The sequence below is a fragment of the Haplochromis burtoni genome, unplaced genomic scaffold (assembly GCF_018398535.1).
Source record: "Haplochromis burtoni strain Fernald_Lab_line unplaced genomic scaffold, NCSU_Asbu1 Contig_45, whole genome shotgun sequence".
Taxonomy (NCBI): domain Eukaryota; kingdom Metazoa; phylum Chordata; class Actinopteri; order Cichliformes; family Cichlidae; genus Haplochromis; species Haplochromis burtoni.
The window spans coordinates 2,042,254-2,057,314 of NW_024582406.1; the positions used below are offsets into that span (position 1 = coordinate 2,042,254).

Genomic DNA, 15,061 nt, shown 5'->3' on the forward strand with positions numbered 1-15,061 from the left:
GTAGTATTTTACACTGGGCTCACAATTTTAAAAAAGACATTCTGTCAATTAACAAATAAAGTTCAGTTTTATAATTTCAGCACAGTCTGCACAATGAGCTAACAGAACCATTTCTGTAATTTTACATATTTGGTTCTTACAATTTAAGCCCAGAGCAGCATTTCTTTATCATGTGGATAAAAAGTGAGCTGTAAAATTGCACTTCTTTCATTAAAAAATCTCAAGCATTAAATGTGTAGTTGAACTTCTTTACACTGACACAAATGGAAGTTTCACAGGTCAATTCAGATCAAAATGGGCTGCATGCACGGCCCACGGTGTAAAAGGGGTTTGATTTGCCTCCTCTGGGTGACTGGCACGTACCTGTTATGTCAATGGCCAGATCCTTGATGAGGTGTCCAATGATGGCATAGGCAACTCCGACTACTACCAGAGCGGCCATGAGCAGATACAGCACCGCCTTTGGTAAAGGGATGAGCTCCTTCACCGGGGGTTTGTACTGCCGGTACAGAGGGTCGTCTACCGACGCTGAGTAAGGGTACGCGTGTGCTTCGTGGGTGGAGTTGAAATCGGTGAAATTATAACCATTCATGGTTACAGACACAGGTGATGACACGTGTGGGCTTTTTCCTCACTTCTTATAACCAGACCATACTCCACACACGAGGGTGATATTTCTTACACGAAGACATTACGCAAAAATTATAATAATAAAATCGATTTGCCGTTAATATGAAGGTTAATTGTCCAGTTTCGCAAAGAAAATAAAAGAAATATGAAGGGCAAAATGAAAATGAAGTTCTGATAAGTTTGCATTTCACTTCTTTACTTCATCCCTTGTTCTCAGACACCAAATGGATCCAGTCCTTCAGCGGTAAAGAGCGCTCCTGGCTTGGGGTTCTTATGTAAGGTGCGGTGGGTGCTGCTGCCTCCTGCTCTGTCCTTGGTGCTGAAATGAAACATGCGTCCCGCCGGCAGCTGTAAACTGTCAGGTCCGCCCACTTTAGCCCACTCACCCTCACCCTGCTGGAAACTGTCGTCTCACGGCAGGCTTAAGCAGCGCTACCGAGAAGTCCCCTGAAAGGAAACTAGTCCTTTCTACCGCGTAGAGATGCTATTTTTGCTCATGTACGCAGCTCGGGACGTCCCCGGAGGTGGCAATGTCAGTGTGTCTTTCAGTTAAACTGAATAAATTGCGGGTTTGTAGACGGGACACGGGGGAGAGCTGAACCTTATTAGCACCTTTGGGTGGACTTGAAGGTAACTGTGGGCAAAGACACTTCTTTGCAGCATATCCACTTTCACAGTCTCAAATGATCACACAAACACATTTTAAAAATGCGTTACAGCCCACTGCTATACTGCTGCAGCAGTCACGGTTACTGGTTATGGTCAAAATGTAAATATGCTATGTATTTTTTTTTAAATATTAAAAAAAAAATGCTAATTATAAATATTAAAAAAAAAAATTTTTTTCAAGTGTAAAATCCTGCAGACATTAATAGGAGAAATGAGACTTTTGCATTCTTTTGCATTTCACAATAATGATGATCGCTGTTTAAAAAAAACAACAACCCAGACCTTCTTTTAAAATAAAATAAATGCATAATCATAGAGTCAGAGAGGTATTCTCCGAACACATGAGAGTTTTTCTTATGTCCAACATCTTGTCCAAACCCAGCTGGCTATTATTTTTGTCAGAGCAGCCAAGGATATAACAAAGATTCACCTTACACTCAGGTTGTGTCATCATTATAGTGATATATTTTATTTTTCCATGTAAAAGTCTGGTTGAAAATGGACTTAAACTACATAGTAGTCAGTTTTGATTTCAGCTCCTCGTTCCAGGAGTAAGATCATACAAGGGGGCAGCATTATTTAAAAGCAGTTTTTTCTTCTTAATTTGATCCTGACTCTGGGGACAAACACTTGTAAAAATACTGTGAGATCAAATGTTTCGTCACCTGCAGAGAGAAGCACGATTACTTCCTTAAATACATTAATATTGATTTTTTTCTTGCAGCAGAGCACGAATCCATGGATTGATGCCTGTGTGCTACAGACCTGCGGCAAAAAACATGCACACCACATGCATGGACACACCTCCAAGATGCACACTTGAGCATTTATTATGCGTTAAAGTTACTCTGCATTAGACAACAATCTAAATCTCAATCTAAGTATGTCTAATTACTGCCAGCTATGTGGAAACTGGACATTTATGGGCACATTTAGTAGATCAGCACTACAAATTGTAAGCCAGGTGTTTCTGGTAACAGCCATTATTTTAGTCCTGGAAATTATTGATACATTCAAAGTACTGATCCCAGCCAATATTTCTGGAAACACATCACAACTTAATGGGGAAAAGCCATGTTTATCTACACTGATCCAGACTGGGTAAAGTGTTAGGAAGGAAAGGATGCCAGATCATTGGATGGAAATGAAAATGGTCATCTTACAGAGGGCTGCATTCAAACACACCCTGGAAATCAAAGTGAACAAATGATGTGGCAAGCTAGTGCATTTTGCAAAAATTTCATTGCAGCAACATTGAATGGTACTCTAGTTTGTATGGCCCCATGTACTGATATGCATGCCTGACAACATCTGGGAATGTTCCTGATGTCACGGGGACTCTCTACCCAGACATCAACACCAGTGTCCTGCTGGAGGTCATTTGTAGCTCTTGCAGTGCTCTTCCTGTTTGTCCTTGCACAAAGGAGCAGATAGCAATCCTACTGATGGGTTAAGGACCGCCTGGATGTCCTAGAGTAACTGTGTGTCTCCTGGAATCTCCTCCTTGCTCTTGAGGCTGTGCTGGGAGACTCAGGAAACCTTCTGCAAATGACATGTATTAATGTGCCATTAAAACACCCTCTGGCTATGGCCCAATCACTAATCATAACTCTAATACCTCAGTTAACAGCATTTGATTGGCATTTAAATTTCTATCTTCAAGCGAGAATAGAAATAGAAATGCTTTACATTGAGAAAATCGTTCACCATAGATGTAGTGATGAGACAAGCAGGCATGTTATTAGTAAAGGTGTGTTTGGAGATATTGGGTGTTAACACCCTGATTTACCAAAGTTCACACTGCAAGTGCTCAATATTTCTGTGTCAGGGCTGTTAGAGTTCAACCGTCTCACCTAATATACCTAACATACAATGCAAAGTATGGTAGAGCCTGCTGCTATCACATGTAGGATTAAGAAGTCCAAAAAATGTGTAGCTTTTAAGTCTTTGAGTTAAATTAAAGATAGGCTTTAACCTGCCGTCCAAAAATTGTACTGCTCATACCGACAAACTAATCCGGTATTTGGATGTGGTCAGAGAATTGTCGTGTTTTTCCCTACTAAATGTGTTAAAACTCTGCCATTTGAGTCCCATCATGGCGATGACTCATTTTGACAGAGCTGCTAACTCTCTGGGGTTATAATCCAGATGATTATTTGAGATGAAAAGCCTCCTAATTATCCAAGTATTAGACCGCCATGGCTGCTGCTAATGCCTGGATGAGGAAATATGAGCAGTCCTCTAATTTCCCATAACAAGAGAACCATCATGTCAGCCTCCATCATTCCTGACAGAAAGAACCCTGAAGACAGAGTCCATGCTGGGTACAATTAGTCACATATCCATACCCAAAAGGATGAAAGGCAATTGGATGAGAAAAAAAAAGCAATTTCCTTATGTAAGCACCATGTAAAACATGCCTGGGCATCATGTAAGGCTGGGGATTTGTCAGCTCTTTAATTCCCTCCACTTCAAAGTGGCAGCGACAGACATGCGATGGAGCTGAAGAGGATGGAGGTCTTTATCTGTACAGTGGCTTGCACAATCCAACATCCCTCATGGCCTTATGGATTAAAAAGAAATAAAGATTATCTGAAGCACCGACAACATTTTGTCCTGGATATGAAGTGAGGTAGACATGGAGAGACAAAACAGTACAGACAAAAGAGCGGATGCCTGTGCACAAGCAGGACACTGTTGTGTGCTGTTGATATGTCACAGCTGAAGCAAACGTAGTGTAAGGACTATTTATCATTTATTACGATCATTAAAGTGGAGTTAAATTTGTCTGAATCTGTTGAAAATGATTATATTTCTGGGCTGATGTGACCCCTCCAGCACATCACTGCTGTTTTTTTTGTAGCTTTAACACATAATAATCTCCTGAACATTTCATATGATTGTTGGGTTATCTATGTAGGGCCTACCTTACAATATAAAGCACCTTGAGGCGACTGTTGTTGTGCTTTGGATCTGTATAAATAAAACTGAATTGCATTGAATCTGCAGAAGACATAACTTATAGACATTACAGTCCTGTTTTATCTTTTGTCAAACACATTAAGAGTATATTAACACAGGGACAGTTACAGAGAAGATACTTAGATTGGGGGATTTAAATAGAAAACTGTTTTATAGTATTGCTTTTACTGTATCACAGCTGATTCTATTCTTGACCAACAGAAAAAAAGACTCTTTAATGTTAGAATCCACAAAACATAGCTGTGTGTAGTGATTTTAACAGACTGTAGTGGTAGACAAAGGAAAAACACCAAGCTGCTCAGTGGAAACTTATTGAAAAAACACAAAGCTGGGGATGGGGCTCAAGTTGGAGGCTCAGTATACAGTAGCAGATATTTCCCCGTCGCAGAGTTATGCAGAAGGGAAAAAAAATAATGGCATTCTTAGATTTTTGTGAGCAGTTTGAAGCCACATGACAGATTGGCAGCCTCTCCAGGGTGTGCTCTGCCTCTTGCTAAAAGCCCCCCAGCAATCCTGGCTGGATAAGTGGTTAGAAAAAAGAAATGATAGAAGCATTACGGGACTACAAGTGCATTTGATTATGTAACCCAGTGATTAAAATGATGAATAAATAAACCTTGTACCTTGAAGGTCATTACATTTTAAAAGGGTTGCCAGTTTTACAGTGAATCTATAAAGTATTCACAGCACTTCACTTTTCCACATTTCCTCATGTTACAGCCTCTTTCCAAACTGGATTCAATTCATTTTTTTACCTCAAAATTCAGCAAACAGTACCCCAGGCCTGACTGAGGATTGGTGCAGAAATGGTTGTCTTTCTGGAAGGTTCTCATCTCTGCACAGAGCAACACTGGAGCTCAGTCAGCGTGACCATCAGGTTCTTGGTCACATTACAGACTAAAGTCCTTCTACCCCGATTGCTCAGATTGGCCGGGTGTCCAGCTCTAGGAAGAGTCCTGAGCTCTTCCATTTACAGATGATCGAGGCCACTGTGCTTATACCCTTATACTCCAGATCTGTGCCTCAGTATATAAAAACAAAAACATGTGAGACTCACTAAACAAATGCCAGTGAACTGCTGTGAATACTTTCTGGATGCACTGTAAGGAAAAGTTCAGGGTCATCTGATCAAGCTCCGACTTTACGAAAAATGAAGGCCTTAAGTCTAATCCCAAAACCCTTAAGAGAGGGTGTCTGTCTCCCGAATCCAAAGTGGGATTTGGTTCCACAGAAGAGGGGCCTGAAAGCTGAAGGCTCTGCCTCCCATTCTACTTTCATGAACCACATTAGGAAACAGTCTGAGAGCAAAGTGCTCTGTTATGGTAGAAATAGATCCAATTCATCAAGACTTTATATTTAAAGACAACAATTTTCAATTGAATTCTGGATTAACAGGGAGCAAATGAAAAGAAACTAACATGGGAGAAATATGGTCTCTCGTTCTAGTCCTTGTCTTGCTGCAGTGTTTTGGATTAACTCAGGCTTTTAAGGAACTTATAGAGTGACCTGAAAATGAAGTACACTAGTCCAGCCTTGAAGTGATGAATGCAATAATTAGTTTTTCAGCATCAGCAAACAGTCCTACATATTTGTTTAACATTGTTACGACTGATGCCATGAGGTGTTGTTTATCATGTAAATCTTGTTATCTGATTATAGTTTCCACCTGTTTATCTTAGTTAGGGAGGTAAATTATTGTAATTAGGTTTGCTTACTTTGATGAGGTAAGTTTGATGGAGATTTCAGTTAGTTTCCCTTTGTTTGTTGTTTTGGTATAAAGTCCATCTGGAAGTTACATCCAGCTCCATTTTTAGGGCTAATTACAATAGCCTGTTTTATCTGAATTTAGAAGCAGAAAAAGATTTTTATGTCTTTAAGACATTTCTGCAGTTTAACCATTTGCTGTGTATCACCTGGCTTCACTGATAGATAAACCTGCATAGCAACGAAAATGTATTCTGTGCCTTCTAATAACACTGCCCAAGGGAAGCGTCTATAATGTAAATGTAAACCCAGACACTGACAGCCATTAACCCTGATAACTGCAGCAAGTCGCCATATAAAAACATGAAATCAAAAGCTGATTAAAACAACCTTCAAGCTTATAATAAACCCTTTCAGTTTTTTCACGTAGAGTTGATCCAGTGAGCTCGACTGTTATTTTACGTTGCATTTCTGCTCACTGAAAAACAGGATCAGGCCAGGAGTCCTGACATTTTTGAGTCACACAGGTGCAGAGATCTGCTCCACATGTGCTGTGTCATCTGAGAAAGATTAAACTACAACAAAGTGAGACGAGGATTATCAGTGAAATCCGCATCCAACCCGAATAGGGCAGCAACATTCATGTAGATGAGGAAAAGGCAAAGACAGCTTGGATTTGAGAGGTGGCATTAAGCTCCTCGTGGACAGAAGAAAGAATCATAAAGTCAGCTTAAACTGAACAACTTTTATTTCCCGTCAGACACACAAATTATTTTCACACTTTATGAAGTCTTGTATGTAACTTGTATGTTGTCTCTTAATCATGTACAAATATAACAATGCCTCACTTTTTTCTACTTTTATTTAGATAAAAAGTCTTGAAGTTGTCACCTTACCGAAAATGAAAGCAGGGCAAAAAGATGTAGCCGGTCTCATCCAACCTGAACTTCACTTCCTGTACAGACATTTGTTTTTTTAACGTTTATTTGAGCGCTGATCAACAACTCTGACCTCTCGCGAATCATGCAAAGTTATGATCCATTAGTGTTAGATCCTGTAAAGTGCTACAAGTAATCACAGTATACTGTGTCTGACACACCAATTCAACATTTCAAATGCATGACACTTCACAAGCAAAACAGGCATTTATGTTTTGTAGCTTCATAACGACAGTTTTATCTTTTTAACGCAACTATAACGCCAGTGAGTCTGGATCTTGAGCTTAGTTGGAATTATTCAAAATACGTGTTTTTTCAGTAAAACAATCAATAAAGTCGTTTCCTGTTGTGAAAAAATGTTCTTTAGGGTGTAAAAGAATCCCTTCTGAAGTATTTACGCTCTACAAACCTTGATTGACATGTTCGAAACATGACACGTTTTTCCCTAAATAACGCACTCACGTATGCTTTTTACAATCAATTACGTCCATAAGCGATCTGAAGCCTGCTCGTGACTTCTAACGGTTTTGATGCAATTTGCATTTCTGACAGCTGTCTTGTTGTTTTGGGAAAACAGAAGAACTATTTGCCCACAGTGAAGGACTGCAATCCAGTGATGGCTCTGCCCAGGATCAGGGCATGGATGTCATGGGTACCTGGAGGAGGAGATAACGCAGGGGTTACTCATGTGGAGGTGGGGGCACAGATGGCTGCTGCTGGGGATTAATGCGCTCCTACAAAACGACTCACTTAGTGATGAGGCAATTTAGTTAAAATGGACTTTTTTTTTGTGCATAATCTGCTCAATCAAAACCAAACCTCGTAGCGCACTTAAACACATATTCAGACTGTCAAACAAGCCCTCACCTTCATAGGTGTTGACAGCCTCCAGGTTCATGACATGGCGGATGATGTGGTACTCGTCGGCTATCCCGTTTCCTCCCAGCATGTCTCTGGCCTGCCTGGCGATGTCCAGGGCTTTACCGCAGCTGTTCCTTTTCAGCATGGATATCATCTCTGGAGACGCTCTGTTAAGGAAGCAACAGATTTGTTAAGCATTGTTTTTCAATGAAGTGTGAATGAAGTTGTGTTTGTATCTTTTTACTGTACCCAATACCTTCACATGACTACACTACAGACACCCAAAATGAGACTGAACCTTAGGTAATCAAATATTTATCATTTCGATGACATTCAGGCTCTACTCTTTTAGCTTTCAGCCCTTTATTGACTCACGACACTTCTGAGACGCACTGAGGGATGTTTTTCCCCTCGTCACCCTGACAGAAAGAGACCACAGCGACTATTTAGTTTGAAGGATGGCAAGAGGTGCTAAGAGTCTGCTGCATCCCATCTAATGCCCTTTAGTTAGAGGATAGAGGTGCTTTTACTTCTTCTCATCAATAAGTCTGCCCAGCTGCAGACAGGACTGCAGGCCGATGGCGATTTCTGTCAGCATGTCAGCCATTTTTTTCTGCATCAGCTGATTTCTTGCCAATGGTACTCCAAATTGGATTCTGTTGTGGAATAAAAAAACAAAAACAATGTTATTAAGAATAATTAATACACTACATTAAGATAAGTAAATTAAATAGAGTTTAAAAACGTGGATTAAAAAAAAATGTCATTGTTCATCTGACCTGTCGAGCGTGTACTGACGAGCTGCATGGAAACAGAACTCTGCAGCACCCAGAGCACCCCATGCGATACCGTAACGGGCGTTATTCAAGCAGCCAAAGGGACCCTACAACAACAACAAACAGTAGTCATGAGTGACAGAAACTATTCAATTAATAAGTAATAAGTTAGTGATCGCATAAAACAAAGGGATGAAATAACATTTTCTAAACATGCTACTATACCCACCCCCAGGCCGGATACTTTAGGCAGCAGATTCTCCTCAGGAACCTCCACCTCGTCCATGAGGATCATCCCGGTGGCCGAGGCTCTCAAGGAGAACTTCCCTTCGATCTTTGGTGTCGAGAGGCCCTTCATACCGCGCTCCAAAATAAAGCCGCGAACCTTCCCGTCGTCGCATTTGGCCCAGACTACGGCTATATCTGCCACTGGGGAGTTGGTGATCCTGAAAGAGAAAGCAAATGAAACAATATCAAGACACATGACAACTTTTGTTTGTTTTTTTATAAAGCACACAGAACACCTATATTTTATAGTATCATACTGTAGCTTTGTGGATGGTTCTTACCATAAGAAATCAACCAGTTTTGACCAATTACAAAAAAAGGTCACGATTTTTTTGGGGGTAAATTTATTGTGTTACAAGATGTAAATTGCACATAAAGCTTTAGAGAATTAAATTTTATTTTAACTGCTAAACAAAGATAGGATAGGTATGGCCCTGAAAACAATAAAAACGACCCTAGTAAACTTTAGTATTATACACTACACTGTTACTGTTTTAGCTGTGAAGAGCTCCCCCGTGTGTACATCTAATGACACAACACACTAAGTAGGAAAATTCTTAGAAGTTACAAGAAGTGAAAGAAGATAAAAAAACAAACCCACACTCACACACACACACGCGATTGTACCAGAACAAACAAGTCAACTCTGTTTATACTTTGCAATTTACAGAGAAAACATTCAGAATATTATGAATACAATCCATCCATCTTCATCCGCTTATCCGAGGTCGGGTCGCGGGGGTAGCAGCCTAAGCAAAGAGGTCCAGACCTCCCTCTCCCCAGCCACCTCCTCCAGCTTGTCCGGGGGAATACCAAGGCGTTCCCAGGCCAGCCGAGAGATATAATCTCTCCAGCGTGTCCTGGGTCTGCCCCGGGGCCTCCTCCCGGTGGGACATGCCTGGAACACCTCGCCCAGGAGGCGCCCAGGGGGCATCCTTGCCAGATGCCCGAACCACCTCAGCTGGCTCCTTTCGATGTGGAGCAGCAGCTGCTCTACTCTGAGCCCCTCCCGGATGGCCGAACTTCTCACCCTATCTCTAAGGGAGAGGCAGGCCACCCTTCGGAGGAAGCTCATTTCCGCCGCTTGTATCCGCGATCTCGTTCTGAACGAGATGAATACAATCAACATGTGATATATTTACACTTAGAAAAACATGATAAGGCAAAGATGGACACATAGGCATTAATGGGGTGCATCTCTCAAAATAACTTCCAAACGCATTATTAATCCTTCAAGCCCTCCTGTCAAAGAGCCAATCATCTGCTTTCTTGCAGCCAGGCCAGCAGACACATGCATGTGGTTGAGAATTTGCACTGCATTTGTTCGGTGTTCTTGTGGGATGAGTCAGAGCTATCGTGTGAGCCCTGGCTGAATAAAACTGAGTAATACTGTAAATTATGCACGTGTCGAACAAGTAATGTCGGTTTTGGAAAATACTTTTAAACCTTATTTTGGGTCAAAGTTACCACCAAACAACTTTTCAGTAGATTGTATACAATTCTACCAGGATTTCTATGCGGGAACCACAAAACTGCACACTTCCAGTAATTTAAATATGTGGCGTGGGCTTGTTAACCCAAAATAACTGGCAAACATATTTTTAATATGGCTGCTGTGTGGTTAGATGTGTCCTAGAAGGACTGTGACACTGCTTACCATGTCTTGGAGCCAGTCAGAGTGTAGGTGCGACTGGATGGATTGTATTTGGCTCTGGTTTCCATGCCTCCGGGGTCACTCCCATGGTTAGGCTCCGTCAGCCCAAAGCAACCCAGGATCTCTCCACGAGCTGGGGCAGAGTGGATCACACAGTCAGTAAGACGTATACCTGAGAGCTCATGAGGTCTGCATTGGAGTTTCACAGTTAAACCGTCAATATCAGAATTATTGTTGATAAAGTATTTTTACTCTTTTCCCTTCTTACCCAACTTGGGGAGGTACTTTTGTTTCTGCTCTTCTGTTCCATAGGCATTAATGGGGTGCATCACCAGAGATGACTGCACGCTCATGGCTGAACGATAGCCGCTGTCCACTCTCTCCACTTCTCTGGCGATCAAACCATAGGCCACGTAGCTTGTCCCAGCACAGCCGTAACCTTAGCATTCAACACAGGAAGAAGAGCAGCAGTGACAGTGCATAAAATGAGGACATATCTGTGTAGATTCTCAGTCATCCAGGTCATAGAAGCTTAAAGAGCTTGGAAAGAAAGCAAAATACAGTAACTCTCTTTCCAAACACTTTTTAGACATACAAAAAATAATGTTAAGTATTATATAAAAAGAGGAAAAAAGTGTAAAAGGCTAAAACGTTTGTTATTGAGACTTCCCAAAAGCAAACATTGCACACAACTTCAGTGTGCACAGGTCCACAGTCCATGCTGTGTCATTAATGTACAAAAGAAGAAGAAGAAAAGCCTGTTTTGCAACTGAAGTACGATTAGAGTTTACAGCTTTTCATTAAAACCAACATGTGACTGGACTGACCTTTAATAGTTGGACCCAGGACACCCATCTCTCCCATCTCTGACACGATTTCTCTGTGGAACACTTGACATAAAAATGACAAAACCAGACATGATGTGCCGTTATGTAGCCAACACGTGTGTAATACAACACTAAATGAGCAATCTAATTGCATATACATGTGGGCAAATAAAAAGCCCTCTCTCACCTTCGTTTCTGTTCGCCATCAGGATTCGAGGCATGAGTTTCTCTTGACAGTAGGTCCGGAAGGAATCTCTGATCATGATCTCCTCCTCAGTTAACTGACCCTCCAGGTCCAGGGCATCACGCCAGTCGAACTGGACCTTCGCTATCAGGCATTTAGAGAAGCAATTTAATACTTAAAGTCTAAAAAAATGGTTCTGGGTTAAAGGTACAATTTACAAATGTTATTCAGAATTTTTTCTTAAAGTGAACACGTACGTGCTTTAGGCTTCTGCTCTGTGTTCTCTGCATCTGTGAAGGAACAACAACAACAACAAAAACACGCAACGGAAAAACATTAATACTATGAACTAAGGATTTGTGACTATTTAATATATCCTAATATACGATAAAATATTGTTTTTCCCTCTATAAAAAAAGCAAATGGAAATGCAAGTGTCATTTCGAGAACACTATCTGAACTGAAGGTATATTTATTTCTGTATCAAGCGCAGCTTCAAACTTAAAACCATTGTATTTCTCCCTGTGGCTGTCAACTTTAAATGATAAGTCTGAACATCATGCTGATCATAACGACACGTACTAACCGTGTGTGATAGGTGCTGCAGTTCCCTGTGCTCTGGAAGCTGTGATGAGAGCACATCTGTGAGGGTTGACTAAGAGACGACACACAGCGCTTCTCAATGCCATGACGAAAACGGGTCTAGAAAATAAGAAGACCATTAAGATCCACGATTCTTTATCACTTAGGCTAGTCAGGCTAACCAGTGCTACATTAGGTAAGTTCTGTAGCTAAAAGCTAACAGCGCTAGTTCACTACTAACTTGGGAATTAATGTGCTAATTTCCAAATAGCTAAAATAAAAATGTATTCTGTGTTGAGAATAACTGTTAATACTCCAATGACAGCCGTAAGACCAAGTTTTACCTGCGTCAAGTGGAACAACTTATCCTCGACCTAGCTCTTCTTAGGTTCCCTGGATGACTTTTACATGACTGGACGTAAACACATTCAGTCTACGTCATCACGCAAAGGCCGTGACAAGTGTGGCATAATGCCTTAACCATACGCCTCTGACTGAACAGTACTCCACTATTCCCACATAGAATCAATCATCTTTCTAATGAAGGTTACACACATAATATCCGAGACCAAAAAGGTAACACTACAACCGCTCGGCTTATTTGTGGCCATTTATTATCACTGAAAATGACCGACTTTAAATGACTCTTCGGCAGCTGTAGCGCACTCTGATTGGCTCATTAGCGGGGGAGTGGCAGTTTGTGCTCCCGTTTCCCAAAATAAAAGCGTGATCGCTACAAGGAAAGATCATGTCAACACCCTAATTCCAGGAAGTGGACGCCAGATCATAATTTCGTTTTTCGTTGGGGTTTTTTTTTCAAGATTTTTTTTAACAAATGTATTTTACTATCAATTGAGGAATTTTAAAATAGCGCAGTTTAGTAATTGTCTGCTCCCTAATAACATCTCCTTTCAATTCGAATCAGTTTTACTTGAATAATGCCAGATCACAACAACATTCACCCTTTATAAAGGTAAAGAAACTACAAGCACTTGGTGACAGTGGGAAAGAAAAACTTTCTTTTAACAGAAAGAAACTTCCAGCATAAGCAGGCAGGGAGGAGCAGCCATCTGCCAAAATAGGTTAGAGGTAAGAGGACAACACAGTAGTGAGACTGCTGTGAGTATGATTAAGATACCTTCAGTTTATGTCTCTTTTGATTTCAAATCACAAGATCTGTTACACCACATATTTACACTTAAATATTGTTTGTTTTATTTGATAGCATCTTAGTTTCTATCAGATTTTTTTAAATCAGTGTCAATGATGATGCATATTGTCAATGGATATGCATATTCTTTATTGTTTTTATTTATCTTTTTTTAACTCTTCAAATAGCTGTTCAGCACTTAGTTTGAAAGCGTTTTATAAATAAAGTTATTATAGATTATACAGTAATACTTAAGATATTTTTTTTGAATCCATAGCGTCTGTTACGTCCCTCTGCAGCCCCCAATCATCTCAATGTGTTCAGCTGGTGCTAATTGGCCACACCTAGGCAGGTGTGGATAAAAGCATACCTGAGGCAAACTTGGGGAGCGCACTTGCCTTTGCCTTGGTGGCACTAGCCATTTTAACCAACCTGCTATGCCATTTTAAAGATAAAACCTCTTCTCACCTACACTCTGGTATTCGTCGGGTTTTTTTATGTTGTGGCTTTTGAGCCGAGTAGTAACATAAGTGGGGGCTCAACCGGGAACGATGCTAAAAACAATAAAACCCTAACTTTACCTAGCTAGTCTTCAGTGGTGTACCAGGCTCCAGGTAACTTTAAACGCAAACTTGAGAGCAGGCAGCAGACCAGAGATATAGTCTCCTACCAAACTCTGAAACGTACCCCCAACCAGGATAACCACCAAACACAATAAACTAAAACATCCATCCATCCATCCATTCGCTTCCGCTTATCCTTTTCAGGGTCGCGGGGGGCGCTGGAGCCTATCCCAGCTGTCATAGGGCGAAAGGCGGGGTACAACCTGGACAGGTCGCCAGTCTGTCGCAGGGCTAACACATAGGGACAGACAACCATTCACACTCACATTCACACCTAGTGACAATTTAAACTAAAACAACAAAGCAAAAACAAAAACAAGTGCTTCGATGAAAGGGCAGCACAGCCACCCAGCTGAAACTCACTAAAGGGACGTTGCTCAATCACAGTGAACACCATCCTCTCACCCACTTTAAAAGTCAAACAAACTGATATTCAGTCTCCACAAAAATGTCCAAACAATCCTGGACGAGCCCCCACTTATGTTACAACCCAACTCAAAAGCCGCAACATAAAAAAAGATGAATACCAGAGTGTTAGTGAGAAGAGGTTTTTTCTTAAAATGGCTGGTGCCATCAAGGCAAAGACAAGTGAGCTCCCTGGAAGCTTGCCTCAGGTATGCTTTTATCCACGCCTGACTAGGTGTGCCAATTAGCACCAGCTTTTGCTTTCCATAGCTAAACTGTATTTCGCTCAAAATACTTGAGTGATTTCCTGAAGTAAATTAATTTGTGTCATGGATCTTCCTGCATTCTCTGGATCAAGGGGAGCTGTCATGACTCATACACAGTGCAGAGTCTGAATAGGTAATGTTAAGACTGTAAGTTGAATTATGAATGAATAAATTGCTTTTTATAATTAATGTTGTCTTGGATTTCATCGGCCAATGAATGTTATGCTATGTCATTGCTTTGCTGCATTCTGGTCCAATGAATATGATTTTTTTCACTGTGAATTGGTAATAATATCCGAACAAATCATCAAGCCCTCGTTAAATATTGAGATGAACCGCATTTGCTGCATTGTTATAGACTGAACAAGCCCTGTATCACTAACGGTACCAGAAATTAACCCAGTCTCCGGGAACATGAACTCCCGCCTTGGGCATCTGATTGGTTGAATATCCTGTCCATCATGGCATCCCTGATTTTCATTGGTCAGTACTCTCCTCTGAGGAATCCCCCTTTAACCGTTG

The 15,061-nt window shown here is 41.0% G+C and overlaps 1 protein-coding gene across 1 annotated transcript; it reads right to left on the bottom strand.

Moving 5' to 3' along the window:
- Nucleotides 1-6,715: 6,715 nt before the first annotated feature.
- On the bottom strand, nt 6,716-12,586 carry gcdhb (glutaryl-CoA dehydrogenase b). The gene is made up of 12 exons (XM_005926727.3): nt 12,440-12,586; nt 12,100-12,215; nt 11,771-11,803; nt 11,517-11,657; nt 11,330-11,392; nt 10,771-10,941; nt 10,506-10,635; nt 8,790-9,006; nt 8,564-8,667; nt 8,315-8,440; nt 7,791-7,951; nt 6,716-7,579 (listed from the first exon to the last, which is right to left on the bottom strand). The coding sequence occupies exons 2-12, from the start codon at nt 12,200-12,202 to the stop codon at nt 7,506-7,508; spliced, it is 1,323 nt and encodes a 440-aa protein (XP_005926789.1). The 5' UTR covers nt 12,203-12,215; nt 12,440-12,586; the 3' UTR covers nt 6,716-7,505.
- Between the last annotated feature and the right edge of the window lie 2,475 nt (nt 12,587-15,061).